Genomic DNA, 27,983 nt, shown 5'->3' on the forward strand with positions numbered 1-27,983 from the left:
GGACGGATTTATTGTGCACAGAAACACATGGATGCGAAATTGAGCGCTGTATGGGAAATCCTGAGCAATGATTGGCCCGGCTTGATCCGCCGCTAGCTCCGGTCGGTCTTGTGAGGTGTCTGCGTGAACATGCGTCTCACCCACTCTCACCGGAGTTCTCTTGATCGCGAAAATAAGCCTGTCGTAGTTCTGCTCGATTAAGTGTCATACCTGACTGCCCTCCATCTGAACTCAACCGCCGGCTTGCCTGCCACGAGAGTTAGCGCGACCTTACCCTAACATGCTTACCCAAACCGGTGATTCATGTGTTGGGCGCGACTACCTGTTCCGAGCTTGTCTCATGACTTATTATCAGTTCAGCTCTCTCGAAGCAATACAAGAGAGAATATCAAAACTGCACGATGAATGATGCCTAATGGTGGTGAGTTACACAGCTAGGATGCTGCCCTAACCCTAACCCTATATACCCTGACCCCTAAAGGCACCCCGAGAGACATATCATCTAGGTGTCCGTAGGGTAGTCAGGCAGTTTACGGACGATTCTCGAGCCTTTTCGGGGTACTATATGAGGAATCACAGTCTTTTTCTTCCCTTTCTGGTGGTAACAGGATGCAGATATGAGTAATGCCCCCAAGAGCGCACACATGCGACAGTGACCAACGACTGCTCATTGCCACACGCGATAAATGCCCATAATCATCTTGTAAGCCCAGTACAATCTGACGGTGTCGACCATGACCTCAGCAATTGATCAATAACGATGGGACTTGTGAAATATATTGGGCTATATCGCAGCGCTACGCACAGTGACCGATGCGTCAAGTGCACGTCAACAGGCCACCTGCTGGATCCACCCTACCCTGAGCTTGTCGCATCTGCACCTCGACTTGCGGGCGACCTCACTTCATCCAAGACATTCTACGGTGTCTTCTGTCCACGACTTGACGCGTATCGAGGAGTGGGAACTTGAATGGCGCAGCCCCACGTTTCGCTTGACATTACCTGGACATCTCTGCAATCGCGTGTCGGATCGAATGCTGTCAACATGTCTGCGCGCAGTGAAGTGAACAGCACCAATGGCATATTAACCACAGAGCACCACGACAGTAAGAGTTGTCGGGAGACCGGGAGGATGATGTTCACCGCTGACAGGGTTTGAAAATACAATACACCACACTCGCACTGAGGAGTAGTAGATGATTAAATTTCCCGAGAACACGCCGGAGACCTTCCACTACTCGTGGCTATACTGACTTTTCTGGTATATTACGTTACATGAGGTTAATCATCGCTGATAACTCAATCAGACGAAAGTAAGTAAGAGAGAAAAGATACGAAAAGATGGTGGCAGTCCTGTCGAACATCCTGCAGACGCAATGTATGCTCGCTCGCTCGCTCTCTCTCTCTACAAAGCGAGGGCAGCGACGACCAAGCCGACAACACCGCCGGAGATGGTGATCATCTCGTTGCTGAGGCTGAGGGAGGCAGCGGCGCCGGTGGAGGACGCCGAGTCGGCGCTTGACGAAGCAGAGGACTCAGAAGAATCTACGAAATTGTTAGCAACCGATTATTCGCATCGGCGCAACGCAAGCTCAAACATACCGGAAGAACCAGAGGAAGTGGAAGACGCGGTCTCCGAGCTGTCGGACGAGCCGGTGCCAGAAGAAGAAGAGTCGTCGGTGGCAGAAGCCGAGCTGCCAGAGCCAGTCGTGCTGCCGGCGTTGTCGTTGCTGCTCGGCGACGAGGAGCCAGTAGCGCCCGCGTTGGCAACGACACCGGTCACAGTGGCGCCGCTGGTGTAGTAGAAGTCACGCGCGCATGACGCGAGGCACTCGCCGTACTTCTTGGTGTCCTCGGGGCCGGAGTCGCCCTGCGTGCACTCGTTGGTGGAGCACTGCAGCGTCGCGTTGATTTGAGACTCGTTGGGGTAGGGCACATTGACACACTGGGCCTGGCAGTTGACGTCGCCGGCGGCGCAGGCTGCGAGGCAGGTCGAGGTCGGGTCAGTGGCAGAGCTGGTGCCGGAGGCGCTGTTGGTGGTCTCGCTTTGGGCGGCGGCCAGGCCCAGGAGGGCGACGAAGGGGATGAAAGCGTGCATGTTGGATACAAAGTGTCTTGCTGGAAACGACTGTGATGAAGTGTGGCGATTGATGGTCGAGCGGATAGAATTGGTGACTTCAAAGGCGTGCAACGAATGTCAGTCTGGGACGGAGAATGAGACCAAGCAAAATAATTTCTCGAGCGGCGGCGCGCGGCGGCATGCGCGTGTCCTTAAAATATCGCTAGCTTCTCCATGCGGCAAACCCCCAAACACCTCAAGGTTTCCCCCGCACGCCACCAGATGAGTGAAGCGTCACGTGTGAGGCCCGAAGAAGTCTAGACTGAGACACGGTGAGCAGCGCTAGGGCGGTTCCTGCAGGCGAAGGACACCCTCTCGTGTCGTGATTCGCCTGCGGCTGCAGGAATGCCATCGTGCCATGGTGCCGAATCTCATTCAGCAGCTTGCCCAGGCGCTCCAGGCGGGCCAGGAACCAGGGCAGTCATGCCAAAATACGAGGGAGGCAACTTTCTCCCGCTGCGTGTCAGACGTGGCCTGATGTATTTGGTACTCCCAATGGATCAAGGAGAGACCGACGATATGTCTGCGACATGACATGTGCATGTGCTTCGTGCATGTATACTGCAAGATCATCGCCTGCAAAGTTGGTGGGCTCCATTCCACTTGGGCGGTTGGCGGGTTCGAAATTGACGCCGAAATTGTGATTGCTCCAGTATTCGCCTCGTCAGGAAGAGCACCAGCGGGCGAGTGATTGCATGTAATGCTAAGCGAACTACCATCCCCTGGCACCATCACTTGCGCGGCATGCGGCATGACAGCGAGGCTGCAGGATGCATGGACGCGCAATGCTAAGGTATCCCTCAAAGGTAGGCTTTTAGCTATACAGGTAGCTGCCTTCAAGGTTATATAAGCTTACTTCGTACCAGAGTCCAGGAAGTGGCACGCAGCGAGAGCCTGTGCGTATGGTTGTGAGCAAGGGTCCAGTGGAAACAAGGTCCTGTGGAGACCGATGGACGAGAGCCGAGATATCTAGCTTGTTCATCGATCACCGCCTTCGGAAACCTTCTGTGAAACCCTCAGTTGACCGATTGACAGAGACAACCACGAAATGACCTGGGAAGATCGATAGCGCCGAGAAGACTGGTGTACCGATGGTGCCTTCAGGACATGTGCATTCTCGCTGAGTGAAATATTGAAGGAACAAACAAGGATAGCCATGCAATTTTGTTCGCGCAAAAACTGCCTTTTGGAGTAGTGACATTTGGCTTCTCGCTCTAAAAACACACAACAAGATTGTATCTGTACACAGGTATGGCTTTTCATGACGCCCTCCCATTCCGCACGTGAGGCAGCGCAAACGCCAGCAATGCTTTTCCATCCGGGCAACATAGCCAAACACCTCCAATAATATAATGTTTGGACACATGAATACAGCTCCACCTCTTTCAATAATCATACACATCAGACTGCGCCGGCAGAGTCCATCTCTCGACCGAAATGTCGCCTTGCTAGATGGACGCTAGGAAGACCTGTCGACATCGGCGTGGCGTGAGAGAGGCTGTCGTCGATCTGATTCCGTTCGTGTCTTCATTAATGAGACGTTTACGAGTTCTTGACAACGCCGACCTTGGGCGCTCTCAGAACGCGGCCGTTGAGCTTGAAACCCTTGCTCTGGGTGAAGAAGACAGTGCCGTCCTCCTTGCCGGGCTGCGGCGCCATGAAGGTGGCCTCGTGCTCGTTCGGGTCGAACTTCTCGCTGTCGACGGAGGGGTCGAACCTCTCCATGCCGTGCTTCTTGAGTGTCTGCATGAGGACGGTCTCGGTCATCTTAAGGCCATCGTGCAGGTTGACGAGGTCCTGGTTGCCAGACTGCAGCTTCTCGGCGGGAACGTTGGCAAGGGCGCGGTCAAGGTTGTCGACGCTGTCCATGAGGTCCTTGGCGAAACGCTGGATGGCGAAGTCCTTCGCGGCCTGCACCTCGCGCTTCGTCTGGTTTTGCAGGTTGCGGAAGTCGGCGATGCTGTGCTTGAGCTTGTCCTGTATGATTGATTAGCGCGTTGTCGGCTGTGTGCGGCGGTGACTGTGTATGCATACGGTGGCCTCGAGCAGGTCCTTCTTCTTGGCCTCGAGCTCTGCTTTGACGGGGTCCTCCTCCTTCTTGGCCTCCTCCTTCTCTGCGCTGCCCTCCTCAGCCTTCTTGGCCTCAGCCTCGGGCGCATCCGAGTACATCCTCATGCCTGATATCCTTTGCGACATGGCGGGCGCATACTGCTGGGAGATGAAGGCGGAGCGCTGGATTCTGGCGGGAGCGGCAGACTGCTTGGCCGCAAACTGCAGGCTCTGGGCGAATCTTCTAGGGAACATGATGGATTGTGCGATGATGGTGAGACGGGGCTCTCGGTATGGTAAATGGATGTGGATGGGTGTGGCACGCGACAGTGGTGGAAGTGGTGATAGTGATAGACTCCTTGCCACTAGCCAGCTGCTTCGGAGGCTCAACTTTTTGGCTCGGCGATGTTCGGGCTGGCGATGCGCTGCGAGCCCGGATCTGCTCCGCGCGCAGGCGGCGGGCGGAGGTGTCCTGGCTTGGCGCGCGACGCTGCTGGCTGAACTGAGCTTGCGGCGTCATGTTCAAGATCTCAAGTTCATCGACATCATCAGCGTTTCCACCAACGATCCCTGTCTACCTTGCCACCTTCAACCACCGCACCACCAACACACTCCAATCTGAGAGTCACATCTTCGTCTTCAGCGCGCTCCAGCGCATCTTCACTCCTTCCGCCTTCGTTCCTCGTCGCTTCGCATTGGCAGCAAACGGCAGCGAAAGCTCCACGCCACCACCGCGATGTCTGACGAGCTCAACGATCTCTTCACGCGCCTAAAGGCGCAGCACGCTTCTGAGAATTCTCAGCAGCCACCTCAGATGTCGTTCTGGACGCAGTCGCCGCCGCAACACGGCTATCAACCGCCCAGCGTGTCGTCGCCGCTTTTCAGCCCGCCTGCTGAGACCCCGAATCCGCACCACCCTTCCAATGTGATCAGCCCTGCGAGCAGGAACTCACCTTTCCCTACACCTGGTCCTCACAACCAGACGCAAGAGCAGAACCGGGCGCATAATTTGCTGAATCTACTGAGGTCCAATGGCGCGCAGGCACCTGCCGAAGGCGGCCTCATGGCAGGTCTGCAGAACGTCCAGACGCCGGATAACTTGCAGCGCACTCCCAGCGCGCAGCAGAAGAACATGCTGTCGACTTCTGACCTTGTGGCCTCTCTGCAGCGCAGGCCGTCAGCTCAGGCGGCTCCGCCTGCGGATGCCGCTCAAGCTCCTAAGCTCTTCGAGTCTACCGCTGGCCAGGCAAACACTCAAGACTTCCTGCTCAATTTGCTTACCAAACCCGCCAAGAAGGCATCGTCGGCAGCAAGCCAGGCTGGAAGCACTGTCTCTGACCTGAACAAGAAGGCGAATGACATCTCGTCCGTCAACAAGCTTGCTCAGTCCCTGGCCGACACCTCGATCCAGTCTTCAGCCTCGCCGAAGCCGGAAGCCTCGCCCGCAAACCCTCTTGCCAGTCCTTCTGACTCCGTCACATTGCAGGCTCCTCAACCGACCAAGGGCGGCATCTTCAGCTACGTGAACCCATTCGACCAGTTGCACGAGTCTTCTCCGTTGAATCGCACCCCGCAGCCTCAGGTCCAGGAGAAGAGAATTGAGATATTGAAGCACGATCGCGCCGTGTCCGACTCACTTAACGGGGAGTCAAGCGCGCCAGCCGCGAAACATGTGAAGCTCTCCTCACCCAACAACCAGCCCGCGCCTCAAGCGCCAGAGACCGTGAAAAGTCCTCAGAGCGTGTCCAAGAAATTGGAAGAGGTGTCTAGCCAGGTGCAAGATGAGGCCGCGCAGGCCCTTGCTACCGCGATCAAGAAGGAAGCGCCCGCCTTGGCGAAATCCAAGGAAGTCGTTGTTCCGGTTGTTGAAAAGCAAGCCGGCGATGAAACCGTAGACACTGATTGGTCAACGGCTGAGGATGAGGATACCAAACAGGAGGAAGACGCGAAGGTCGAGGTCTTCAACTTCCCGATGAAGCCTTTTGTCACTTTGCAACTCACCAGCCATCGCGCTGCGAGACCGTTCAGGCCTTCGACGTGGGAGAGCGCCACTCCTATTGCCCGCCTCAAGAAGGAGTTCTCGCACGACGACCGCGCTCTTGCAACGGCTTCGCAGAGCCACATCATCTATGCAGTCGTTCCGAATGAGAAGAAGCCTGACACCGGCCTAAAGATCATTCGCCAAGAGGACGGCAAGAACAAGCACGTCTGGGCTAAGACCGGCGAACGCCTGTGCAATGTACAGGTTTCGTCTTTCACGCAGAGCGATGTAGAGTCTGTGCTTGCCACTGGTGTTAATGGCACCATCTTCTACACCACTCTTGCGAAGTCCCGCGGAGACTTATTTGACGATGACAACGTCGAGGCCCAAGGCTTCATTATGTCGCCACCGCCCAATTCTGATGAGCCGAGCTCATCCTCTACTTTTGGCACCAGCTCAGCAATCAAGACTCGCGCCAAGTTGAGTAACAGGCATTCCGATCAGTACTTCGCTGTCGCAAGAGGACGTCAGATTCATCTAATTGCCCCTGAAATTGTCAAGGATCGCGCATACACCGATCGGAATACCAACGTGGTCCACACGGAGAAATATCTGGCGGAGCACAGCCTTAGCATTAATACTGCCAAGGCTGGAAAAGACTTCTGCTTCTCCGAGGATGACACCACTCTTATCAGTCTCGACAAGGTCGGCAAGGTCAAGTTTTGGGACATTCGTTCCTTGACATCGGCCATTGATCCCGACGGCCAGGGGTCGTTTGACAAGGCCCCTCGCAGCGAGCTCAAGGAGCCGATGTTTAGCTTTGCAGCAGGAGCATCGCCCCTGCACCCAGATGACAAGATGTCGCCCAGCTCGGTGATGCTCCTCGACAAGGACCGCCCCTGCGCTAAGGGCGTTGCGCTGCGCTACTTGCTTGTTGGATTCCAGCAGAACCATATCCTTCAGCTCTGGGATCTCGGCCTCGGTAAATGTGTACAGGAGCTGCGCTTCCCCGAGTCGCCGGGCTCTACGAACGCAATGTGCACCGTCAACTACCACCCAAAGTCTGGCATCATCTGCGTCAGTCACCCGGGACGGAACAGCATCTACTTCATCCATCTGTCTGCTCCGCGATACAACCTGCCGCAAATGTCGCAAGCTGCCTACATCAACCTCCTTTCCCGCCAGGACCAGAGCTTGCCGCGTCCGGAGAGCACTGCCATTATGAGTGGTATGCGCGAGTATTCTCTCGGCAAGGTCGGTGATCTTAGATCTGTCGACATGCTTAAGACTCCGTTCCCTGCCAGCAACCAGCCGGAAGACGCTGCTCTCGAGACGCTTTTCGAGCTGTACATCGAGCACAGCAAGGGCGTCGTCGGGATGCTCATTAAGCGTGACGATCTCGGCTGGGACGCCAAGGGCAAGATGGTCAAGCCCAAGGACGCTATTGAGGCCGGGGTGGTCAAGGTCGGAGAACTCACCCCTTCGCGTCCTGCCGAATCTTCCAACACTTCGCAGCCTGAGCTTCCTGTCCACAAGCCTGTCAAGTCGAAGAAGGAGCGGGAGACCACGAAGCCCGAGCCGAAGGTGCAAGTCAAGGAAGCACCGCAGCCGGCATCTACGCAAGCTACCAACGGCAACGCTCCACTGGCTCAAGCGGAGCCGTTCAGGCAGGTTCCGGAAGCACCTTCTGCCACGAACCCACCTCTGATGACCCCGGATAGCTACGCCATGGCTGCGCAGAAAGCCAAGTCACCGTCCCATGAGCGCGAGGCTGAAACGCCTGCGCCCGCGCCCGCGCAGGAGCCGAGTCCGAAGGCGTCAGCTCCTTCTGCGAAGCCGACCGCAACACCTGCCGTCCCAACGGCTGTCGACACCAACATGCAGGATTTCCTCACGAAAGAGTTTACTGGCTTGTACCAGAAGCTCGATCAAGATAAGCGCGTGGCAGATGCATCTAGTGCTGCGAAGCAAGACGCCATTCTACGCCTTGTGTCCAGTACGCTGACAGAGAACGTGGAGAGCACCCTCCACAAGATCGTCAGCACCAGCATTGAAAGCAAGGTCGTTCCTCACCTGACCAACAACACTTCGAAGGTCATCGAGCGTAAGCTGTCCGAGACTCTGAACAAGCAGGTCGGCGACTCTATGGCGAAGGAGCTGAAGGCTGCTGTCCCCGCTGCGATCTCCGCTGCTCTTCGCGATGGACAGGTGACTCGCGCCTTGTCGGCCCACATTGTTGATGAAGTCACCAAGCAAGTCAAGATGGACATGGGCGGCCTTGTGCAGCGCTCAATGCAGACCGTGCAGACGAACATGGCCTCCCAAATGACGCAGTCCTCTCAATCCACGCAAAAGGCTATCCTCGACGTCGAGTCCAAGCTCAGCGCCAACATTCGCGAGATGTCGCAGCACCAATCTAAGCAGAATGAGATGCTGGCGCAGCTTACCTCTAGCGTGCGTGACCTCGCTTCGATGGTGCAGAGCATGAAGACAGAGCACGGTCGTCTTCTTGACCAGCTTTCTCAGCAACCGCATGCTCCTCAAGCTGCGCAGCGTGGCGTTGAGCCGGAGCCTGAGACCTCATCGACCGGAGAGCCAACGGAAATCGCGAGGCTCACGCAGATGCTGAAGGAGACGAACTACCAGCAAGCCACGATCGAATGGCTGCAGTCGCCCAACCAGGCCGAGCTTTTCGATAATCTCTTCATGTACCTCAACCCGCTGTACCTTCAGCAGGTCTCTTCTCTGGTGGCCCTTTCTGTCTCTGCGGCTATCACGTCCAGCTTCGAGACCAATGTTGACAAGCGTCTGGACTGGCTTGGCACCATTGTGTCGAACATTGACACCGCTGTAAGTTCACCTCACATCTTCTTATAGCTTGGTAGGAACAATTTGCTGATCTCACGTCAAACACAGGACCCAGACATTCGCGACGTCGCACCCAAGATCATGGACGTGCTTCACCAGCGCCTGCAGGGCGCCTACATGCAACTCGCCGAGTCGGAGCCGCGCGACGACCACGCCTTGCGCAAGATGTTCGCTCTTACTAGGCAGATCGTGGACGTAAGAACCATGCTTGGATGAGTACAATCCTCAGACAGATCGCGCTGTATCTGTATTTCATGCGCCACGAGTATGCGGGGGATGATGAGATGAAGGGCTAATGCTGGGATGGAGGCTCAGAGGGAATCCAATGCTTGTAGTAATGGAGTGAGAGGTGGCGCCATAGCGTGTTAGCCTGTATCAAAGCGTGTTTAGCTAATCGAATGTCGAGTCCAGGAATGCTCTTATGCGCTGTTAAGGAGAAGTAGGGAGGCGAGATGAGGGTGAGACCCTGTGGATCCTTACTTTATGCTATACCGAAGCCGCTATTCCGTGACCAAGGACTGCTTGCTGTGAGTAATCGCATCGCTTTCTACAGACTTGAAAGTCTCCTCTGTAGGACACGCTCGAGTGGTACGCGTATCCTAATGTACCAACATGATCTTCCTGGCCATGCATAGAGCTAGCGGTGTTCGCATGTGGGACGGGGCGGATGCGTGTCTGACGTGTGTCGATCGTCCGCGTCAAATGCGATGCGGCCTGGCCCGAGCGCGGAAACGTTGGTCGCCGTTTCACCCTCTCACAACGGAAAGGGATCGGGATCCATTGAAAGTTGGCCTGATATCGCTGCACACAACACAACACGTCCTTGCGCAACCTCAGCTCACGACTCACCTTTGCCTACCAACTCGTATACTCGAACAACACGTGGCTACGTGCGCTCTCTAACTGCGATCGCTTTGCACTCAAGCGCAGCCCACCACTACAATCACAAGCCCGCGCGCGATAGGCCGCAATCATGAACATCTTCCGGATACTGGGTATGAGCTTTCGTCTGAAGCATTTCGCGAGGAGCCGATCGAAACAGACACGGATAGCTGACAGAATGATGTCTAACAGGAGATCTCTCCCATCTTGCCTCCCTCTTCATACTGATCGCGAAGATGCGAAGCTCGAGTGTACGTTCCTCTCCGAAAATAGACGACAGAGAGAACGAGGACTGCGAAAGATCGGCTTGGAACACACAACTGACAATCGCGACAACAGAGCGCTTCGGGTATCTCGTTCAAAAGCCAGTTTCTCTACATGATGGTATACGCTACGCGCTACATTGGTACGTCCAGCCTTGAGAGCAGCAACAGCATCCGAGCTATGCGCTCCCTGCGCTCCAAGTCAGCATGGCAGCAGCTGACGATGCCGCTTCCCAGATCTCTTCTGGACAAACCCCACCACCTCCCTCTGGAACACGACCTTCAAGATCATCTTCATCGGCGCGCAAGCCTACATCGTCTACCTGATGCTCAACGACTACAAGCCCACGCACGACCCGAACCAGGACACCTTCCGCGTCGAGTACCTGCTCGGCGGCGCCGCCGTGCTCGGTGTGCTGTTCCCCTACAAGTACAACCCGGGCGAGATGCTGTGGGCCTTCAGCATCTGGCTCGAGAGTGTCGCGATCTTGCCGCAGCTGTTCATGCTGCAGCGCACCGGCAGCGCGGAAACGATCACCACCCACTACCTGTTCGCGCTGGGCGCCTATAGGGCGCTGTACATCCCGAACTGGATCTGGAGGTATGTCGAGGATTTCGGGAACCGTCGAATTCAAGAGACGAGAATGCGACCGCTGACAATCCACCAAACAGGTACGCCACGGAAGGCCACTTCGACCCGATCCCCGTCATGGCCGGCCTGATCCAGACCGTCCTGTACACCGACTTCTTCTACATCTACTGGACCAAGATCATGCAGGGCAAGCAGTTCAACCTGCCCGTATAAAGGGAGACGCGAAACGTACGCGAGCTCGAGAGCACGTCGGTTGCGCCATCCTGCGGGTTTTCCACGCCTGACAATGATGTGAGGTCGAATACGAGAAAAGGTCAATGTTAGGAAATGCACAGCGTGCGGAGACTTTCTCCGCCGGAAGCGACAGGCGTTTGAGGCGCACACGGGCTGCCAGGCGGGGGTCGAACGAGGATCCGTGAGGAGGGTTGGGAACAAGGGACCTGACCTGCTAATGCGGACGAAAAGGAGCTGGCGGGTTTTACGTGTCGTAAGAGTACGGCGCTACTACTTGTGCATGGAGCGAGCGAGCATCATTATCATCAAAAGAATCGAAAAAGCTCAATTCCACACCACTTCTTCAAGACAGCGCTTCAATTTCCATTGTATTGTGGCGTTCAGAATACTGCAGGATTTAGTGAAGCAAGAATCCGCGTACGCGTGATCAAAATGCAGCGTTTCGATTACGGAGCGACGAAATCTATGCGCGCTTTGGACAGCGTCGAAATCAAGCAAAAAGCACACAAACATCAACCCTTCTCTACCTCGTCGCAAAGCTCGACCTAGTCGGGCTGCGCACCCCAGGCGTCCCAGCGCCCTGCGCCGCCGGACTCGACCTAGGCGCCGGCGACAGCGCAAAGTTGCCCACGGGCGGCAGCCTCGCCGCGGCAGCAGAAGCCATCGCGTCCCCCTCCGCGACATCCATAGCGTCGCCCTCGTTTCCTACTACTTCCTCCTCGTCCGTCCCATCCCTGCTGGCGCGCCACTCCTCCGTCTCCTCGCGCAGCGTTTCCAGCACGTCCTCGCGCTGGTTCACGAGCATGTCGCTGATGTGCTCGCCGCGGGCCTTCAGCACGCGGCCGAACTTCTTCTTCGGCTTCTGTGCGAAGTCTGAGGACCAGAAGTTGTGCTCACTAGCGAGCCAGATGGTCGAGGTGCGATAGTACCAAGGCGAGAGCATATCGTTCGTCTGCGAGCGGCAGGCTTGCAAAGGTACGTCCTCGATGAAGTGAAGCGTGCGGTCGATGCGGTCCATGGCCACATCTTCGTGGGCACGGATCCAATTGGTGATTGCTACGTGGCCCACGTTGGTGCCCATGAGGAAGACGTGTGTTGAGTCTGCGAGCTCGATGTAGTTGTCCCAAAGGTAGTTGAGAAGCTCGGTAGCTTCGGCGGAGCGCTTAAGCAGGAGGTCGTTACTTTCGTACTCCTGCTCATCCTGATAGGCTGATAATTAACATGCTGTAAGTGAGTGTTAGGGTAGAAGGGATGCTTACGTCGTCTTCGGTGATATGCTTCGGGAGGTTGACGTCGATGACTGCAAATCCGAGCTTGATGGCCGCTGAGACGTATGACTTTACCGGATCAGCCTTGGAACTGTCAGTATCGTCCTGTGCGGGACGCACAGTTTGAGAGTCGCTTACCAGCCATGTGTTATGTAATTCAAGCTTCCCTGTGCGAGGATCCGGTGAAGCAAGCAGCTCCGGGGGGTCGTGCATAATGACCAACAATGGGCGCTCTTCCATATAGTTTGGCCTACAGAGGGAGTTAGCCGGTTCAGGCTTTTTCAGCAATCGTCTTGGGGGCGTACTTACGTTGCAAGGACTTGTTTCTCGAAAGACTTGGAGAGAGACTCCCGGTGAACAAACAGAGGTGACATTGAAAAGTCATCCCAAAGACTACTGGCCTGCATGTGGCGAACGATATCATGCATCCTCTCACCCTGTAATGACCCAGCCAATCTTGAGGACATATCTTTCGGGTATAGGCTAGCCCAGAACCTGCTCTGTTGTCGGAGCACGGCTTTGATATCGTCAACACTGCTCGGTGCAGGATCAACATTCTCAAGTCGGTCTGGAGGCTCGCCCATCAGCGTCCTACTGACCGCGGTGGCAGATCGTGCAATCGAGTCCAGATTGTATCCACCTTCCAAACAGACAGCGACCTTGCCTCCGGCCAAAGACATCAGCATATGGGTCATGTGAGCATAGCCAGCTGGTGTCACCTTACAGCCACCGAGCATATCACCTTCGGCAGCATCAAAGCCTGCTGCGATGATAACCAGGTCAGGGTTGAACTCGGTAGCTATAGGCATAACCACTTGCTGGAACGCGTAGATATAGTCAGCATCCCCCATACCCTTCTTGCTCCAAGGAATGTTGACATTTCGCCCGAGGCCCGCTCCCTCGCCGCAGTGCAGATGGTCACCGTACGGCCCACGTCTGTCACGATAGGAAAGCTCTGGATAGAATCTTCCATTCTCGTGCACGTGTAGGGAAACATAGAGGACATTGGGATCGTCATAATTCGCCTGCTGAATGCCGTTCCCGTGGTGTACGTCCCAGTCCAAGATGAAGACCTTACGGCATTCTGGGCCGAACTCCCTTTGACAGACCTTTGTCGCAATACTGACATTGTCGTAAAAGCAAAACCCCTTTGCGTCTTCACGCTCGGCATGATGGCCGGGTGGACGGATGATGGCGAAGACATTCTTCACTTTTCCTAATAGAATGGCCCGGCACGCTTCGATTGCACCTCCTGCAGACAAAGCAGCGCAATACGGAGTACTCGGCGACATGTAGACCGAATCCATCCTCTCCTGATCAAGAGGATGCTGCAGCTCTTCTGTAAGCTCCTCCGCCGTCTTGTGCGTCAGGCTTTGCACCCAGTCCCAATGTGCCTTCGTATGCACTAAGCGAACTTCTTCTTCAGTCACCATTCGAGCATCAATACGCCCCATGTAGTAGTCCGTCAGGGGCCCAGAAGTCGACTCCCGCCAAGCCAAGCCGGCTTGTACGAATGCCTCGAAAATGGCGTGGATTCGCCTTGGATCCTCCGGATGCACATCTTCGTCCGTGGGTATCGCCTCCACGTGGAAGCGCATCCGGACATCGTAGATCAGCCCTGTTTGTGCCGAAGCGTACGGCAAGTTTCTGAATTTAGGAGGCCTGGGAGCATCCTTCAGCTGCGTAAGCTGTTGATCGAAATTGTCACTTCCCTGCTTCAGGCCTGAGCCTTTCAGCGGAGTTGACGTCTTGGAAAGCACTGTATTGCCATTCGCGGTTGCTAGGATGGCCGACTGATTCTCCAAAGGTAGAGTATTCGCTGGAGCGAATTCTGTTGAGGTCACGACATCTCCATCTGACATGAAAGTGTCCATTACCGCTCTAGTAGCGGCGGTACTCGCTATTGATACTCATGCAAGCTTAGTACCTAAGGGTGGCGTCAGGAGAAGGAGATGGACTTCGCTAGAATACTATTAGTATGTAGTTCTAGAACGTAGGCGTAATACTAGTATAATCGGAATAAGTTTAGAATAGGTTAATAGTTACTTACATTACGGCCGACTCGTAAGGTACGAGTACTCAGAGTAGACTCGAGGTAGAATAAAGAGGTTGTTACGGCTGCTAGAACCCCTTGTGGGTGATGTTGAACTCGTGTGCAGACCAGAAAGGCGGAAACGACAGTAGATATCGCGGTAAGGATGTGGCTTGCGATGGCAAACGCGTGTAGTGCCGCGGTCGCTACGACAAGATAGCAAGTGGTTGAGGCCAGCGGTTGGTGGTATATGCGTGCGTAGGGCGACAGGATCCTTATGAGGACTGTGAAGACCTATAGTAAAGAAGGATCGTGCTACGGAGTGGTCAATGTTAAGTGAACCGTAAATCCAAGGGTAAGGTACCGGTAGGTAGGTATTGGTCGCGGACGACGCCTTACCGGATTGGGCATAGCGTACTATCACAACAACTCATACCACATGATTTATACAACGCTTCCTCACCTTCACTAGATGAGGTGATGGCAACGTGTTGGTCATCTCAGCATTGGACTGTGACTGAACCGTATTGAGGATAGTGACGGTAGAGCGTACGGTGGGCAGACTGCCGGTAAAGGCAGCGTCCCGCCCTTGAGATCTGTGAAAGCACATGCTTTCACGTCAAACACCTAAGATCGATCCTCTTGCCAGGCGAAGGTCTGATCCCTATCACGGTCAAGATCGCGGTACGACTCAGCGTACGGTCGCGAAGGAGGAGACCGCGGTAGTGAAGCCATACCGTGACGGTTCGCACCGCGGCGACATTGACCGGGTACTCTTGAAGTAGCTGAAATGATCATTGAGTAAATGAAGGCACATGTAAGCATGCAGCATATTTCCGAACCATCTAATTACAATATCTGCCGTAGGAAGACGCTGTTGGTTCGCTTCTCTATACCGTGAACGCCAAGCACCCAACATGATACAATGAAACCATAGCGACGTTACCGCCATCACAAGATCAACCACACCGTAGCCGCGAGCGCCAATATAGCCGCTTTCACGAATCCGATCCCGGCACTGCCGGCACCGTTCTGGTAGAACACCGCGCCCAAATAGCTGCACTTCACCTTTCCTGCATCGTCTCTCGTGCCGTAGCTCCTCTCCAGACCCTTTTTCTTAGACGGACACCCAATACCCATAGACGCAGGGCACTTCTGCACGAGACTGTAGCACAGATCTTCGCAAGGCAAAACCTCCTTGTACGGCCCAGGCATGATATCCAAATCGATGATCTCGTGATTGCGCGAGCGGTTCGTGGCGAACGTGGACATGTACGTCTGGCTCCAAGCAGGAGATCCAGGGAGAGTCGGCGCGCCCTCCATTGGCACGTACGAGGCGTTGAGGTAGTCGAAAGGCAGCGAGGTGCCGTTCGCGAAAGTCTGCGCGACGTTGCGCGGCTGCAGCCAGTCATACTCCGCGCTGAAATCCTCGCACCGCGGGATCGTGACCGCACAGAGCCACTCCTTATAAGCGTCGGCGCAGTCCTCGCAGGAGCGCGATGGGCTGTACGCGGAGTCGGAGGAGGCGTTGCAGGCGACTTGCTGCATGGAGTAGGTGAAGTTCGCGTACAGGGCGGCGGCGTAGGAGTCGTAGCGCGCGGCGAGGCTGTCGCGGGATGGGTAGGTGAGGGAGTTTGCCGGGACGGCGTAGGCGACTTCGGAGCAGAAGGACAGGTCGAACATGAGGGCACAATTGCCGTCAGCTTTGGTTTGCCAGTCTGTGGGTGCCCAGACTGTGCCGCCGCCTCCGATGACACCGGGGCCACTGGCGGTGGAGTTGCCTTCCATGGCAAGTGTGCCAAAGTAGCCACTTGAGCTGTTCAACCTGGAGACGTAGAACTGCTGCTTTGGCTTATTGCCCAGTCCACGAGACACCATACCCATTTCGATATGGGAAATCGTTCCCGAAGTGTCACTCGAGGATGCCTGCATTTGCGCGTTCGTCTTGAGACCACAAAATGATTTCGACAAACCGAGAGACCGAGTGTAGTTCGAATTGCCGGCAAACATCATGAATGGAGGCGGGGATAGGTTCATCCACTCGGAGTACACCTCCGAGCCATTGTCAGCCTGGGTGAGGTTGTCCGTTACCAGCAACGCAGAGGTCGTGTCGGTATCCACCAGGAACATGAATGGCGTAGCGTTCTCCGCCTTGTGATAGTAGTCGTCGATCGACACAGCGATCTCGTAGTTCCAGCCGCCAGTGAATGTATCCGGAGGTTGCGGAGCATGCACGGCCAAGTAGATATCATCACTCGCAGTGATATTGGCATGTGCGAAGCCTTCATCCAGGGGAACAACCACCTGCCCTCCGCTGCTATCAGGCCCGGGTCTCTCATTGTCCGCCGACGTCCCGACATAAAGCGTCAGCTGCGGCGGCGCGCTCGACTGCGTCCCGGTGCCATTATACGTCGGCTGCAAACACGTATTGATCGAGACGAACACAGTCCTAGGCTCCGAGCTCGTCTGCCTCCGCTCAACCCCCTCCCCGTCTTCAGCCCCATCCAAGTCCCGTCTACGCAGCTCTTCATGCCGTTCGGCGCCCTCCTCCTTCTCCGCCTCAAACAACGGGCTCGGCAGACCCGCGCCTCTGTCCCCATACGGCCCATGCAGCAGCCTCTCAGGATACCGCCACCGCGCCGTCTGGCCCGCGAGAATGTTCAAATTGTCGCCCGCATTGTTCGCCGAAATCCCAACCAACTCTGGCTCATTTTCGTCCTGCCTCTCCAACAGTCCAAGCTCATCACCCTCAAGGTCCTCCAATTCGTCTATCCGGTGCCAATTGTGGTCCTCGCCAGAATGTGATTCGCCATCAGCCGGATCCGCCGCGTACGCAAAATGCGGATTCGACAGCGCCCACAGCGTGATCGCGACGAGCGCGAGCGCCAGCAGCGATGCTGTGAGCCGTGATTGGAGCGGCGTCAAGTGTGGGCATTTGCAGAGCATGGTTCTCGCGCAATGCGCGCGGAGGCGCTGCGCGGTGGTGGGACGACTGCGGCGGGTGGCAGGCGAGGTTGTTCGGGCGGGTTTCGGGGTGGTATTTGGGGTCTTTGGCGTACGCGCGTGAGTGTGGGTGTTTAGTCTCCTGGACCGGTTGAAGCGGAATGGGATGGGTAGGTTATGTGTGTTGTTTTTTGAGGTGTCAAGGCACGACCATTCGGGTTTCACATGCGCGATGTCAGGGTCTGGGGATGGGATCGGCAAGTCAGGGCCGTACGGTCCGATGCAACAAGGCGAGGCGAGATCCGCAGCAAACGCGCAATCCTCCAGGCATTTGAACCGGGCACTAACTTCAAGCTATATTTTGATACACATCTCATCGTCCTTAAAGTAAAATTCGCACGTCCAGAGCCGAACTCTTCACTCAAGGCTGACCATCGATCTTGGACGTCGCCTCCGACATCTTCAGAGCCCCTGGCGCGACATTTAATACGCAAAGGATTGTACAGAAGCAGGTCGCACGGACTTCGATCCATAGGAAGGTAATACTGGGAGCAAACATTTGGTGTAGTCGAACAAAATACATTTCGATGTCTCTTGCGAGAGTAAAAATATGTAGAGCAAGATCCCGTCTCCTCTTTCGACAAATAACACAGTCGCCCAAAGCAGGAGCTAATAGATGCGGATGAAATCAACAAAGCAAATAATCGTCTAGACGGTCAACGTAGAACCCTCTACAATTTGGCCTTGGTCGCGGCGCCGCTCTCAATCTCCGCGTACATCTCGTCGATGACGCCCCTGTACATCTTCGCAGTCTGCGGGCGCTTGAGTTTGAGACTAAAAAAACAAGTTAGCATCGCTGGATTGGGAATGATCAGGACAAGAGAAAACTTACGTCGGCGTCAACAGCTCGTTGTCGATCGTGAAGGGTTCAGCCATCAACCGCACCGCCTTCACATTCTCGTAACTGTTGAACTTCGCCTTCTTACCAACCTTAGCCAGATCCTTCAGCACGGCGGCGCGCACCTTCGGCTGCTGAGCCGCGGCCTCCATAGCCTTGACATCGCTCGCATTCTGGGGCTTGCCCAGCACCTTACCCAGGAAAGCCGCGAACAAGTCGGCCTGGATACCGAAGATCGCGACCAAATTCGACTGCGAAGAGTCGCCGTGGACGTACGCCTGGGCGAGGTAAGGGCAGTTGCCGAGGTAGACGTTCTCGATGCGCTCGGGGGAGATGTACTCGCCCTGGGCGAGCTTGAGGACGTTCTTCTTGCGGTCGATGATCTTGAAGCGGCCCAGCTCGTCGATGGCGCAGACGTCGCCCGTGCGGAACCAGCCGTCCTCCGTGAAGGCCTTCTTGGTCTCCTCGTCGTTCTTGTAGTAGCCTGTCGTGACGGTCGGTCCGCGGATGAGCAGCTCGCCGCGCGGGTGCGGCTTGTCGGTGCTGTAGTAGTCCATGTCAGGCACGTCGGCAAGACACAGCTCGGAGACGGGCATGGGGCCGCCGCAGTTGCCGACGGTGAAGTCGCCGGGCGCTTGGATGAGCGAGCAGGCGAAGGTCTCGGTCAGGCCGTAGCCCTGAAGGAGCTTGTTGCCCATGACTGCGCGAAGGAATTGGTGGAGGTCGGGGTCGAGGGGAGCGGAGCCGGATACCATCACGTTTGCACGGTCGAGTCCAAGCGCGCTCGCGACCTTGCTTCCCCAGATGCGGTCGTAGAGGAAGTGCTGGTTTGTGGCCTTGGCCGGATCCGGGTTCTTCAAGTTCGCCATTTTCGTGCTCATGACGTGTCGTGAGAGAGCGCCCTTGAAGCCCGAAGCCTCGACTGTCTGGCTCTTGATGACACCGCCAAAACGATTGAACAGGCGCGGGACTGAGGTGAAAGTGTTCGGTCGCAACAGCTTGAGGTCATCGACCAGCTCCTGAATATTGCCGTGGAAGTAGCCAATCGCAGTGCCTGACCACAGGATGCCGTGTTCAGTAAGGCGCTGGAAGATATGGGCCAAGGGAAGGTAGGAGCAAGCGACAGATGTAGGGTTCACATCCACTGTGACAAGGACAGACGCTGCCGCAGCTACCGCCGCAGAGTGTGTCAGGACCACGCCCTTGGGGTTGCCGGTTGTTCCTGATGTGTAGTTGATGGTGACGATGTCGTCAGGTCTCGGCAGGTTCGCAGGGCGTGGCGAGGTCTCACCAAGAGCTTCGACGTCTCCCATGTAGTGAATTTGAACGCCCTTCTCAGCCGCCATCTCGTTGAGGAGGTCTTTCTTCGACCTGCCGGGGAGTTCTGTGCCGTCGGAAAGCGGATCCGCAGAGATAATCAGCTTTACGGTTGGGCAGCGATCCGACAGCTTCAAAAGTGTCGGAATGTGGTTTACGGAGGTGACAACCGCGGGAAGTTCGGCATGGTTGATGATGTATTCGGTGGAATCGGGGCCCAGGGTGTCGTAGATGGAGACGCTGTACAGAGACTGCGAGGCGCACGCCAGATCGGTAATCTGCCATTCCGGGCGGTTCTGACACCAAAGGCCGATACCGTGTTGCCTCCCATGCACACCGACGCTCTCAAGGAGCCCAACGAGACCGGCGCCAAAATTGGTCTTCCTCTTGTGGATTTCGCCATATGTCTCCCAGACGTACGGGCCGAAGGTTTTGGTGGCAGGGTCGTACGGCCTGTGACCCAAGCACCTGCCGTTCGGGACGCGCTTGGCGGACGACTCAAAGATATCGTGGGTCGAAGACACGGAGGGGTCTAGTGTGTGCAACAATCCTTCTCCGAATCGCCAATGCCTGTGTACCGCGCTTCTGCCCTCTTTCTCGCTGTTGGGCACGATGCTGCTATAACGCGCTCCTGGGGGAGGCGGCGCATGGAGCCTGCTGGCCTCTTCGAGCACACGACTCATTTTGGCTGCAATCGCTAGGGTTTCGGGAAGAGGTGTGATCGAGGTGTTACGAGGCGGATACGCTGGCAATCCGGTGTTACGGGATGCGATTGGTCGCAAACGGGCTTTTCAAGCTGGGTCCCGTCGCGGGTGACTGCAGTGAAGGGATCATCAGTCGGCTGTTCCTAAGCTCGTCATGATCCTGATGCAAGCGACTCTTACTGTTCACTGTTCAGGCTTGAAGGTGGATTCAGCTTGTAGACGTGTGTGAGTTAAAGGGCCCGAGCAAGCGGGACGAAGTCTGCAGCACAAAGAAAGCGTTGGAGCAATGGATTGTCGTCAAGAGATGCGAGACGGTGCGCAAGAGAGATCCAGGTAGATTTCAAGGACAACCGAGGATGGTTGCGAGCAACGCACACTAAGACAGTCTTCCGCCGTGGCCGGGCACGCCGAGCCAGGGCGACTCGGAGCGCAGAGTTGAGGCTCAAGGCTGCGGCCGAGGAGGATTGCATCACCCGACCAGGGATGCTTTTGTCGCAAGCCGAGGTACCGCGGTGGCCGGACACATCGCCGGATCCAGACGCATTTGCGGGTCGGTGCCGGGCCACGAGATTATTATTGCGGAGAACTGTATAATCCTGATATATGTACACGAATGCACTTCTCACGCGCTGGAGGATGTGGTTTTGCACAAGGCTGTTTGAAGCCATTCACGGCGTCTCTTCGACACTCGTGAAGAGATCGACCAACGCCCGGCACCGGTACCTGTGGACTGGAAGCTTCACATGTCGGTGCCAAGCCCTTCCCCGGCAAGCCAGAAAGTCAAAATTCGGGCGTGCCGCGAGCGTAAACCGAGGTCGCATACATAGGTCATCATCATCCATGTAAGAGCCACAGTCCATGACATGCCGACTGAATGCATTTGAGGAAGAAGTGGGAGCGATACGCGGTCCGGCGGACGAATGATGGTAATATCATATCAAATCAGGGACTGTTTGACGGGTTCTTTTGCTGCGGACAAACACCGTCCGGCGCTGCTGACAACGTCAGCCAGCCATGTGCATCAAGTTGCAGCATCGTAACTCATATCATAATGTTCGCAAGCTATCGCTGTAGACAAAACTAATGGTATCGATCAAACCACCGGCTTAGTCGGCGCCGCAGCATCACCCGTCTTCTCCGCAGCCTCCGCGTTCCCGTTCGAATCCGGCTTCGTGGCAGACGCCTTGAACGATTGTTGGAAGTCGCCGATAATGTCGTCGATGTGCTCGGTGCCGACTGATATGCGGATGAGGTCCTAACAACAGTCGTCAGTCGTCGTCTCAAGCAAACGCCGTTCACAATCACACAACTCACCTCCGTCACACCACTGCTCAGCTTCTCCTCGTCCGTGAGCTGCTCATGCGTCGTCGACCAAGGATGAATTGCTAGCGTCTTCGAGTCGCCCACATTGGCCAAGTTTGAAATCAGCTTGAAATTGTCAACGACCTGGCTCCCGGCCGCCTCGCCTCCTTTCACGCCGAAGCTCAGCACTCCGCCAAAGCCTCGCGGCAAGTACTTCTTGGCCAGCTCGTGGCTCTGGTGTGACTTGAGGCCCGGGTATGACACCCACGCAACGTTCTCGTTCTTCTCCAACCACTGCGCCAGCTTCAGCGCGTTCTCAGCGTGCCTCTCGCAGCGCAATGAGAGCGTCTCGATTCCGAGCAAGAGCTGCTGGGCCGCGAACGGGTTCAAAGCCGCACCCAGGTCTCGCAGGATCTCGACGCGCAGGCGGATGATGAAGGTGATCGGGCCGAAGGTTTCCCAGAACTTCAGGCCGTGGTAGCCGTCGGAGGGCTCGGTCATCTGCGGGAAGCGCTTCCTGGCGTCTGGCGTACCCCAGTCGAACTTGCCGGCGTCGACAACGACACCGCCGATGGTCGTGCCGTGGCCGCCGATCCACTTGGTCGCGCTGTGGACGACGATGTCCGCGCCGTGGTCGATGGGTCTACAGTAAAAGCCGCCTGCACCGAAGGTGTTGTCTACCATGACGGGGACGCCGGCCTCGTGTGCGACTTTGGCGATGGCCTCGAGGTCGGGCACGTTGTAGCGCGGGTTGCCGATGGTCTCCACGTAGACGGCCTTGGTATTCTCGTCGATTGCCTTCTTAAACTCCTGAGGGTCGTCGCCCTGCACGAACTTGGTGTTGATGCCCAGGCGTGGCATGAAAACCTTCAGCTGGTTGTACGTGCCGCCGTACAGGTTGCTGGTGCTGACGATGTTGTCGCCCGCGTGCGCGAGGGCTGAAATGGCCATGAATTGGGCGGATTGGCCGGAGCTGGCTGCCAATGCGGCCACGCCACCCTCGAGAGCTGCGATCCTCTTCTCGAATACATCGACGGTGGGGTTCATGATGCGGCTGTAGATGTTTCCGAACTCCTTCAGCCCGAACAAACGGGCGCCGTGTGCCGAGTCATCGAACGTGTAGGAAGTCGTAGCATAGATGGGAACGGCGCGAGACTTAGTTGCAGGGTCGGGCTCCTGGCCTGGACGAGATGAATTATCAGTATGTCTCCAGGCAATTGGTATGCTGCCCGTCCTGTGGCAACTAAGTAACCACCATCGAGCTCACCAGCATGCAATTGCAGCGTCTCAAAACGCGGTGCGATATCCTCGCCGCTCATTTTCGCAATCTGTTCTCTTAATTGTTGCAATCTGGTCTTTGGTTTGCTCCTCCTGGACATGTAACAGCAGGTGGGACAGAATCGAGGTTGGAGGGTGATAGTCAAGGAGACAGGGATTTGGAAGATGGTATGATCGGCTGATATTATTTCTTTCAGAAGCTCGTATAAGCTCAATCCCCAAAAAATGGCGTGCTCGTGGTATGAGTGGGAGCTCTGGGAAAAATAATATGTGATCTGGCGACAGGGTCTCATCTGTGCCCCGCACATCAACAAAGCATTGGACCGAGCCCCGCCTATGGCGTGCTCGCGCGATGCTCGTCTGACTCCTTAGGACATCACTCCATTTACCCACCGGTGATATGGGGGCCAATGGAATGTCTCCAGTCAAATCAATGCTTGCTGTAGCGACCAAGCTAGTGCCCCGAAGCACACCAGCTAGTTGGTATCACAAATGATTGAGTTTGCGTAAAGCTACCCTGAACGTCCCTCGAAATCGCTGCACGGCAATGCAAGATAATAAATTACATGCAGGGGAGTTGGGGCGTTCATTTGTCAGGTCGGGAACATTTTGATAATTTTGCGATTGTGGATGTCAGCCTCTATGTATGTGCTGTTACACGGCCTCTTCTCCCTCCACAATCCTGACCCTTGACTGCTGCGAGCCCTTCACCACCTTGACTACCATGCCAGCGCTCTCGCAGAATGTCTCACAGCTCGGAATGGGTTGCGCCTTGCTAGCATCGTCCGCGTTGTCCTTCCCAGCCGCCTGCACGTCAAGCTGGGGCAGGGAATGCGAGCCCAGTTTCAGCGGCACCAACACAATAGGGAAGGAGAGCGCCTCGCCCGGAGTCCCATCTGTGCTCAGTGGCAGGGAGAAGTGCTTCTTCTTCGATCCACCAACAAGCCAAGTGTCGGGCACAGCTTGCACGTCTAGGAAAAACGCACTGCTCTTCTCATCCGGCTTCGTCCCAAACACGCTTTCGGTGCTCCAGGATCTCGTGTAGTCGACTCTGAGTTCCGCATTGACGGGCTGGCCCACCTTGACTACGGTCTCCATGCCGGATTGGCCATCAAATCCTGGCTCGAGCAACGCGATGCTAACGTTGAAGGCAATGTCCACCGTCGGGACTTCGACAGCCAATGAAATGCATCTATCTGCCTCAGTCGAAGTTGTCGGCAACTTAATGTCGACACGGGGATGGCCAATGTGCCATTTCATCAGCCAATCGGTCAGCGCTCGCTGAAATGTCGCAGGCAGGGTATCCACGATCTCGAACCACCCAAGGTCTGCGAAGCTCGGCACTTTGGCCGTGCTCAACAGAGCCGCCGTATCCATGTCGCTCGGCAGTAGGCGTAGTCGAGTGCGTTCCTGCAAGACCGGCAGCAGCAACCTACGTAAGTGCTTGAAATCGCTCGCCTCGAGACCGCGTGCGAATGTGCTGCTGAGAGAAGCCAGGATCAGTTCTTCCACGGACTGATATCGCACTGCGAGTGACAATGGGGCGTCTTTCTTCGTCAAGGGCTTTGCGCCGCTTGTCAGGCCTTTGCGCGTGACTTTGTAGACCAGGCTCACTGGAGCGTTATCGACGACCATAGTCGGTAACACGCTGACAGGCGGCTTCTCGATGGCGTATGCTTCGCTATCCTTCAAATTCGCACTCGTGACAGCAAGAGGGCAGCCGTTCGTCGTCTGAATCGTGAACGTCGAGAACAGTATCTCATGACGGAATAGGTCGTTGACCTCGACGTCTAGCGGCAGCACAGCCGGGAGCTTAACCGCAGCAACAAAGGTGAAGCCCCCAGACTCGGTCTTGTAGTGAATCTCCAATCTTACAACAATCTTGCTTAGTGCGTTGTCCATGCTGTAAGGGATCATTAGAGACGCTTCCTGATCGGCTGCGAGACCACCGAGAGTCACGACGCCGACTTTAGCATCCTTCTCGCTTCTGCGTTCACAGCCTGTTGTCTTCGCGTCCGCGAGATACAATCGCAGACCAGCACTAGCAGGTTTGAGCCGAAGGTCCATCTCCTGGACCTCATTCCAGCCACTTCCAAGTTTCAAGTGGAGATGCTTCGTCTTACCCATGTGATCATCCTTTCCGAGCTCTATGCTGGCATCGAAGGCTCTGGTGTGCGGGTAGAGCAAGACGAAGGGCCGCTCCCTCCGCGACCGCTCTTCATCGACAGACGGCGCGTAGACAATTCCCAGAGCAGACGTTTCTGGTATCGTCGGAGGACGCAAATCATGGCAGAAGCGGAGCTTCTTCGCCTTCAAGATGACCTTGTCGATGAAATACGCGCCGAAAGTCGTGGCGTGACTCTCAACGTCGACATACACGACGCCGTTCTTTATCTCCAAAGGATCCGACCGCGTGACGGTGATTTCCGTTTGCGGGTCATCCACCTTCACAAGCTTGATGCAGATCTCGTCTATCGTGATATTGTCGTCCAGAACATGCCGCAAGCTGAAACGGTACGTGAAGCCATCTCTGTCCTCCAGGAGTGCGATTTCACGCCCGAGCTCGATGTCATCGAAGACCTCGCTCATATTCGCGTCCAGATCAGTCGGCAACTCCGCCGAGGCGTCCACGAGTTGCTTCAGATAGCCCTCTGCGCTCCCTTCTTCGTCTTTGCTGGCTTTCTTGCCTTCTATCCGCCTGCCAGCGGCCTTCTTGAGGAATCCCAGCAACACCTGCGCGAAGTCTCCTTTCCTGTTCAAGCGCTTCAAGCACTCGGAGAGGTCTCGCACGACTTTCGCTTCTTGCAGGCTCCAGGCGTCGCTGGCGTAGAGCGGTAGCACGTACTCGAAATACCTCGCAGCGGCGGTGAAGTCGCGCTGCTGGAACTTCAGCATTGCGATGTCGCCCATGATCGTCTCCGCGGATTTTGAGTGCGTCGCAGTTGTGTACAAGCGGACCGCGAGGGAGGAGAGGTCCTCGAAAGCTGAGAGGAACGCGGGCTGATCGGCGAGTAGATGGGCGAGGTGAGGGGTGACGAGTGCGAGTGGTTCCTCTCTAGGTTTAGACTTGCTGGACGACTTTTCCGCGTCAGACGGTTCTTCGTTCTTGTCGTCTTCATTCTCCTCATTCTCGTCCAGCTTGACGTCGTCGAGACCCTTGGATGGAGAGTCTAACGAATTCCATCCGGCAACCCATCCTCGCTTCTCGGCAAGATGCTCGAGAGTTCTCCTTTGGATCATCACTAGCTCGGCCCTATATGCTGCCAACTCCACTAGCCCAGGCTTTTCAGGGGCCTTGGGTGCTTCGCCCCCAGCAAATCCTTGTGCTCCGTTCTTCAGTTGGCCAGGCAAGCTCGTAGTACGCGAGGGGTACAGGTTGGCGCCCATGGCGAATCCGAAATCAGGCCGCTTCAGTTTTGAGGTGGTTCCGTTAGCAGACTCGTCACCGTCGAGACCAAGCAGGGCAGTGTCAGTCTCAGCAAGGACCTGAGTGGCGAGAGAAAAAGCCCAAGATGATATGAGAGGCTCCAAGTCGGCAGGAGACACTTTGGTAGATTCGGACCTATACAAAAGCTATCAACACATGGCCTTTTACAGCTGTTCGACAAGATGTAAGTGCATGCGTACCCGTTGATCTGGTCCTGCCGCAAAGCACGCGCGCTGCTCTGCACGAAGCTGAGCGCTCGCCAGCAAACCTCAGCGAGAAGGACGAGGTCTTCGCCGCCTTCTTTGAAGTTGCTGCCGAACTCTGATCGAGCCAGTTGCGCGCCCGCCAGGCGGAGGAGAAGGGCCTTCTGTCGAGAGAAGAGGTAGCAGGAGAAGTCGAAGACGGAGATCTGGCTTCGGACGATTTCCTGTCGGTAGTCCTTGTCGAATAGATTAGACACTTTTTCGCCATTGCTGGTAGTTTTGTCATCGGCTGTGTTAGGTGGCCCGATGATTCGTTCCTGAGCATCTCTTGTAGTTGTCGCGAACGAAGTCGCTGTTCCTTCAGCATTGCCGGATGCAATATCTCGCACCACCGTTTCCAACCCTACAGTTAGTTCATCATATATCGCCAGAGCGTCCTCCACCAAGCCCATGCTCTCCAGCGCTTTTGCAAGACCCTCCTTGTGAATGAAGAAAGTGCAGAAATTCCACCCAGGCATAGACCGCCTTGCTTCCTGCGCCCCGATATCATCTTCGTACTGTCGAACCCGCGCATCGAATGGAAGCAATATGAGGCTCTTGAACTTGGTAACCAGATCAGCCCAAGCATTCTCTCGCTCCTGCGGGCTTTCTCCAAGCGTCTGCGCAACAGCGGGAGTAGGCAAGAGATCAGGAGGGACCTGATTTTTCAACAGTCGTATTTGAGCAATGCGATCAGGGCTGTTCTTGCTCGACTCGTTGAAATCCGCCCGCAGCTTATCGAACACTGTCCTCGTGCTCTTCCCCGGCAGATAGTTCTTGCTCTTCGTCCGCTCCTTGAGCTCGTCCGGATCTCTTGAGCTTTCGCGCCATCTCGGTTCGCTGGCAGCGACCGTATCCGGCACCACCACGTGCAAAATCATCCACTCGAACGCATCGTGTTTCTCGCGCTTCCCTTCAGGCTGCGTATTATCCCTGATCCACTCCTGCAGGCGCTGGCGCTCGCCCGCCTTGTAGGTATCTTTGTCGTCACATCGTAGCACGTATATCTTCAGGTAAGGGCTCGTTTTCAATCCAGGGATCTGGTGTCGTCGCTCTTTCACGGCGGCATTCTTCTTCTGATCTGGTCCTGCGCCGGCGATCTCGAAACTGGTCGGGCCGTCGGAGTCCACGCGCGAGGCGGGCGGACGCAGGGAGTTTTGCGTGTCTTTGTCCGGGACGAATTCGACGTGTAGGGACTTAATCTGCCGTAGGGGGCGAGCGTGGGATTGCCAGTTGAGGTTCTTGAGAGGGAGACGAGCCGCTAGGTCGCGTGACACGAGGGGAAATAGGCCGGCGGGGTCATGATACTCCACTATGATTGTGGTCAGTAAGTAGGACACGGAATCGAGTCATCTGGCCAATTACCTGTAACCTTGGAGCTGCTGAAGGCCTCCATTACTCCGTGTCCCAGTCTCGCAGCAGCAGTTGATCAAGCTTCGTTGCAATTTAGCTAGGAGCATTGCGCTTGCGCGACGCAATGGGCTACCTCATTGCAATGAGCGTTTAGCTGTGATCAATCCTCTAGAAATGTGTCGTTTGCTTGAGGAAGTTCTACGTAGACTGTAACGCAAGCACGCGCAATTG

General features: G+C 55.9%; 9 protein-coding genes across 9 annotated transcripts; 2 read left to right on the top strand and 7 right to left on the bottom strand.

Moving 5' to 3' along the window:
- Positions 1–906: 906 nt before the first annotated feature.
- On the bottom strand, positions 907–2,247 carry WHR41_03466 (uncharacterized protein). Its single transcript, XM_069372072.1, has 2 exons — positions 1,603–2,247; positions 907–1,545 (listed from the first exon to the last, which is right to left on the bottom strand). Exons 1-2 carry the CDS (start codon positions 2,096–2,098, stop codon positions 1,406–1,408), a joined length of 636 nt encoding a protein of 211 aa, XP_069230778.1. The 5' UTR covers positions 2,099–2,247; the 3' UTR covers positions 907–1,405.
- Positions 2,248–3,214: 967 nt separating this feature from the next.
- WHR41_03467 (uncharacterized protein) lies at positions 3,215–4,525 on the bottom strand. The gene is made up of 2 exons (XM_069372073.1): positions 4,154–4,525; positions 3,215–4,096 (listed from the first exon to the last, which is right to left on the bottom strand). Exons 1-2 carry the CDS (start codon positions 4,421–4,423, stop codon positions 3,662–3,664), a joined length of 705 nt encoding a protein of 234 aa, XP_069230777.1. The 5' UTR covers positions 4,424–4,525; the 3' UTR covers positions 3,215–3,661.
- Positions 4,526–4,701: 176 nt separating this feature from the next.
- Positions 4,702–9,411, top strand: WHR41_03468 (uncharacterized protein). Its single transcript, XM_069372074.1, has 2 exons — positions 4,702–8,999; positions 9,066–9,411. Exons 1-2 carry the CDS (start codon positions 4,905–4,907, stop codon positions 9,231–9,233), a joined length of 4,263 nt encoding a protein of 1,420 aa, XP_069230780.1. The 5' UTR covers positions 4,702–4,904; the 3' UTR covers positions 9,234–9,411.
- A 408-nt stretch (positions 9,412–9,819) lies between these two features.
- Positions 9,820–11,326, top strand: WHR41_03469 (uncharacterized protein). The gene is made up of 5 exons (XM_069372075.1): positions 9,820–10,012; positions 10,092–10,150; positions 10,239–10,305; positions 10,400–10,763; positions 10,835–11,326. The coding sequence occupies exons 1-5, from the start codon at positions 9,991–9,993 to the stop codon at positions 10,965–10,967; spliced, it is 645 nt and encodes a 214-aa protein (XP_069230779.1). The 5' UTR covers positions 9,820–9,990; the 3' UTR covers positions 10,968–11,326.
- A 185-nt stretch (positions 11,327–11,511) lies between these two features.
- WHR41_03470 (uncharacterized protein) lies at positions 11,512–14,130 on the bottom strand (the record flags this gene model as incomplete). Its single annotated transcript, XM_069372076.1, has 4 exons — positions 11,512–12,189; positions 12,248–12,340; positions 12,395–12,506; positions 12,566–14,130. The coding sequence occupies 4 exons, from the start codon at positions 14,128–14,130 to the stop codon at positions 11,512–11,514; spliced, it is 2,448 nt and encodes an 815-aa protein (XP_069230925.1).
- Positions 14,131–15,239: 1,109 nt separating this feature from the next.
- WHR41_03471 (uncharacterized protein) lies at positions 15,240–17,234 on the bottom strand (the record flags this gene model as incomplete). Its single annotated transcript, XM_069372077.1, has 1 exon — positions 15,240–17,234. One exon carries the CDS (start codon positions 17,232–17,234, stop codon positions 15,240–15,242), a length of 1,995 nt encoding a protein of 664 aa, XP_069230926.1.
- Positions 17,235–17,789: 555 nt separating this feature from the next.
- On the bottom strand, positions 17,790–20,545 carry WHR41_03472 (uncharacterized protein). Its single transcript, XM_069372078.1, has 3 exons — positions 20,331–20,545; positions 18,124–20,262; positions 17,790–18,065 (listed from the first exon to the last, which is right to left on the bottom strand). The coding sequence occupies exons 2-3, from the start codon at positions 20,127–20,129 to the stop codon at positions 17,963–17,965; spliced, it is 2,109 nt and encodes a 702-aa protein (XP_069230923.1). The 5' UTR covers positions 20,130–20,262; positions 20,331–20,545; the 3' UTR covers positions 17,790–17,962.
- Positions 20,546–21,058: 513 nt separating this feature from the next.
- cysD (Homocysteine synthase) lies at positions 21,059–22,975 on the bottom strand. Its single transcript, XM_069372079.1, has 3 exons — positions 22,720–22,975; positions 21,465–22,633; positions 21,059–21,405 (listed from the first exon to the last, which is right to left on the bottom strand). Exons 1-3 carry the CDS (start codon positions 22,829–22,831, stop codon positions 21,244–21,246), a joined length of 1,443 nt encoding a protein of 480 aa, XP_069230924.1. The 5' UTR covers positions 22,832–22,975; the 3' UTR covers positions 21,059–21,243.
- A 409-nt stretch (positions 22,976–23,384) lies between these two features.
- WHR41_03474 (uncharacterized protein) lies at positions 23,385–27,963 on the bottom strand (the record flags this gene model as incomplete). Its single annotated transcript, XM_069372080.1, has 3 exons — positions 27,765–27,963; positions 26,358–27,711; positions 23,385–26,292 (listed from the first exon to the last, which is right to left on the bottom strand). Exons 1-3 carry the CDS (start codon positions 27,793–27,795, stop codon positions 23,385–23,387), a joined length of 4,293 nt encoding a protein of 1,430 aa, XP_069230921.1. The 5' UTR covers positions 27,796–27,963.
- Between the last annotated feature and the right edge of the window lie 20 nt (positions 27,964–27,983).

This window comes from Cladosporium halotolerans, assembly GCF_011745625.1.
Source record: "Cladosporium halotolerans strain TM138-S3 chromosome Unknown Sca9, whole genome shotgun sequence".
NCBI lineage: Eukaryota > Fungi > Ascomycota > Dothideomycetes > Cladosporiales > Cladosporiaceae > Cladosporium > Cladosporium halotolerans.